This window comes from Jatropha curcas, chromosome 6 (genome assembly GCF_041381405.1).
Source record: "Jatropha curcas cultivar XTBG-Jc1 chromosome 6, XTBG_Jcur_1.0, whole genome shotgun sequence".
NCBI classification, from domain to species: domain Eukaryota; kingdom Viridiplantae; phylum Streptophyta; class Magnoliopsida; order Malpighiales; family Euphorbiaceae; genus Jatropha; species Jatropha curcas.
In genome coordinates this window covers 14198942-14201469 of record NC_143156.1, presented here as the reverse complement: position 1 = coordinate 14201469, position 2528 = coordinate 14198942, and the positions used below count along the sequence as shown (strand labels likewise).

Below are 2528 nucleotides of genomic sequence, written 5' to 3'. Positions count from 1 at the left end.
CGATTATAAACTGCGAGTCTCTATCTATCGTCAACGCCATTTGATTGGCGAGACTAGACAACTATTTTTTAGGATCTTACCTTTGAGGGAGTCAGTTGGATTTGTCCTTGGTGGTACATAGAGCGAGTCACAGTTTCTCTTATATGCTCTATATTTTGCTATGTGGCTTGACCATGGCAGTGGCTTATTATCCCAGTCGAGTAGCTAGGTAGTGCAGTCGTCATCAGTCTGTCCCTGATTGTATACGATTCGAGGGTGGCCTTATTACCCAGCAATTTCTATCTCGCTTTATTTCCACTTGGCCTAATCGCACAACGGTACCCATTTCTGATGTGGCTGATACCTCTTCTTATAGACTGTTATTCTGGAATCGGTGCTGATTCAGAGTCGACTAATCTGTTGACAGCTAGATTTCTATTGGGACCCGGCCTGTAGATGCTTCTATCCTACTTTTTAATGAAATGTACTAGATAATTATTAATAGTGCAATTATATGAATACATGCACTTATTATGAATGAAATGTCTTTTTTCTTGAAAATGCACTTATTACAACATTTGCATAATAACATAAACTTAGCAAAACACACTTTAAAGTTAATAAGAACACAAAAGGTGAATTTAGTAATTAGGCTTTGCCATAAACGTTTCAAGCTATATATAAAATTTCTTCAGCCTATCCAAATTACAGGTTCAGGAAATTCATTACCTTTAGGAAATTCATCCGCACTGTTTAGTTCATTTGCCCAGTTAGCTTTTTGTTCATCTAACCTCTTCTTTAAGCCTTAAGGATGGTCCTATTGGTGACTTCGATAAGGCCATTAGTTTGTGGATGAGCTACTGAGGTAAAATGGAGTCCGATGTCCCAGTCCTCACGAAAAGTTTTGAAAGCTCCTGAGTCAAATTGCTTTCCATTGTCAGTGACAATCTTATGGGTCACGTAATACCTGAATATCCCATTGTTTCTAAAGAAACTAATAACCTGAGTTGGGGTAACGGTGTTAAGGGCCTTGGCTTCTATGCACGTGAAGAAGTGATCAATGGCAACTAGTTTGAACCTTCTCTACATTGTTGTTGCAGGAAAAGGTCCTAGAATGTCTATCCCACACTGAGTGAAAGGCCAAGTTAATCCTAAGGATTGTAGTTCTGAGGAGGGTTTTTTGGGCACGTGATTATATTTTTGGCAAGTGCTATAATGGTGAACATGCTGGCGAACATCCTTCTTCATTTTTTGCCAGTAGTATCTTTCTAAGCATAGCATCTAAGCCCTTATATGCCCCGCAAACACCTTCATGTGTCTCCCTTATGATGTAATTACCTTCTTCTTCAGTTAGACACTTCGCCCAAGGGCGTGATTTTGATCCCCTATAGAGTACTCCATTTTCCATGATATAGTTCGCCGCTTTCCTGCAAAGTTTGATCGCCTCTTGTCTATCGCTAGGCCGAACATCATTTTATAAGAAGTCAATGATTGGGCTCATCCAGTTAATGTTAAATTGGGATACAACGACCTCACTCAGCTCATAACTCATCTGTCTTTGGTGTGCGATCATCACGTCCCTTAGTAGATCTTCTTCCCTCGCTGTGGCTTTGGCTATGGAATCTGCTTCATTATTGTTCGCTCATTTTATTTGGTTCATCTTCCAAACACTGCCTTCCTAGCTTATGTAAAAGTGATGAAGCTAGAGAATGGTACTTGACTAGATTTGGTTCTTTGGTAGTGAATGTGCCTATAATTTGATTGACCACAAGTTGTAAGTCTAGGAAAATATGGAGCACTAGAGTTTGTACCTCGAGAGCCAATTTAAGCCCTGTGATTAATTCAGCGTCATTGTTAGTTATTGCAAAGTCCAGGCGCACGGCGTACTATATTTTTACCTTCCCAGGCCCTTGTAGAATTATCCCTACTGCAGCCCCTGAGCTTCCTAAGGCCCCATTAGTGTACAACTGCCAAGTGTTATAGTCAGGGTTTGGTAGTTCACGTCTAGGCTCTCCCATTTCGTGTTCACCAAAGAACTCAACCACAAAATCTGTGAGTACTTATGCCTTCATTATGATGTGTGGTTTGTACTTGATATCGAATTCTCATAATCTAATTGACCACTCCACCAACCTCCCAGAATTTTTAGCTCAATGTAGGATCTTTTTCAGGGGGTGGTTAGTTCAGACGAATATAGTGTGAGACAAGAAGTAGTTGCGTAACCTGTTCGCCGAAGTAAGGATGGCAAACGCCTATTTTTCAATATTCTGATACTGTAGCTCAAAATCCCTGAGGACTTTGCTAGTGTAATAAATAGGGTGTTGTTTGCCCTCCTTTATCTAACCAAAACTGGTGCAATAGAGTTTTCAATAGTAGCCAAGCACAAGTATAGGAGCTCATCTTTTTTTAGGTCTGCTTAGGAGGGGGGTTGAAGATAAGAATTCCTTAATCTTGTCAAAGGTAAGATGGCACCTTTCATCCCACCTAAAACCCTTCAATTGTTTTAAGGTTTGGTAGAAAGGCATCTACATCTTGGCCGATCATGAAGT

At 40.3% G+C, this 2528-nt stretch overlaps 1 protein-coding gene across 1 annotated transcript; it reads right to left on the bottom strand.

Moving 5' to 3' along the window:
• Positions 1-777: 777 nt before the first annotated feature.
• On the bottom strand, positions 778-1997 carry LOC149495581 (uncharacterized). Its single transcript, XM_089723206.1, has 2 exons — positions 1878-1997; positions 778-1062 (listed from the first exon to the last, which is right to left on the bottom strand). The coding sequence occupies exons 1-2, from the start codon at positions 1995-1997 to the stop codon at positions 778-780; spliced, it is 405 nt and encodes a 134-aa protein (XP_089579332.1).
• Positions 1998-2528: the final 531 nt, after the last annotated feature.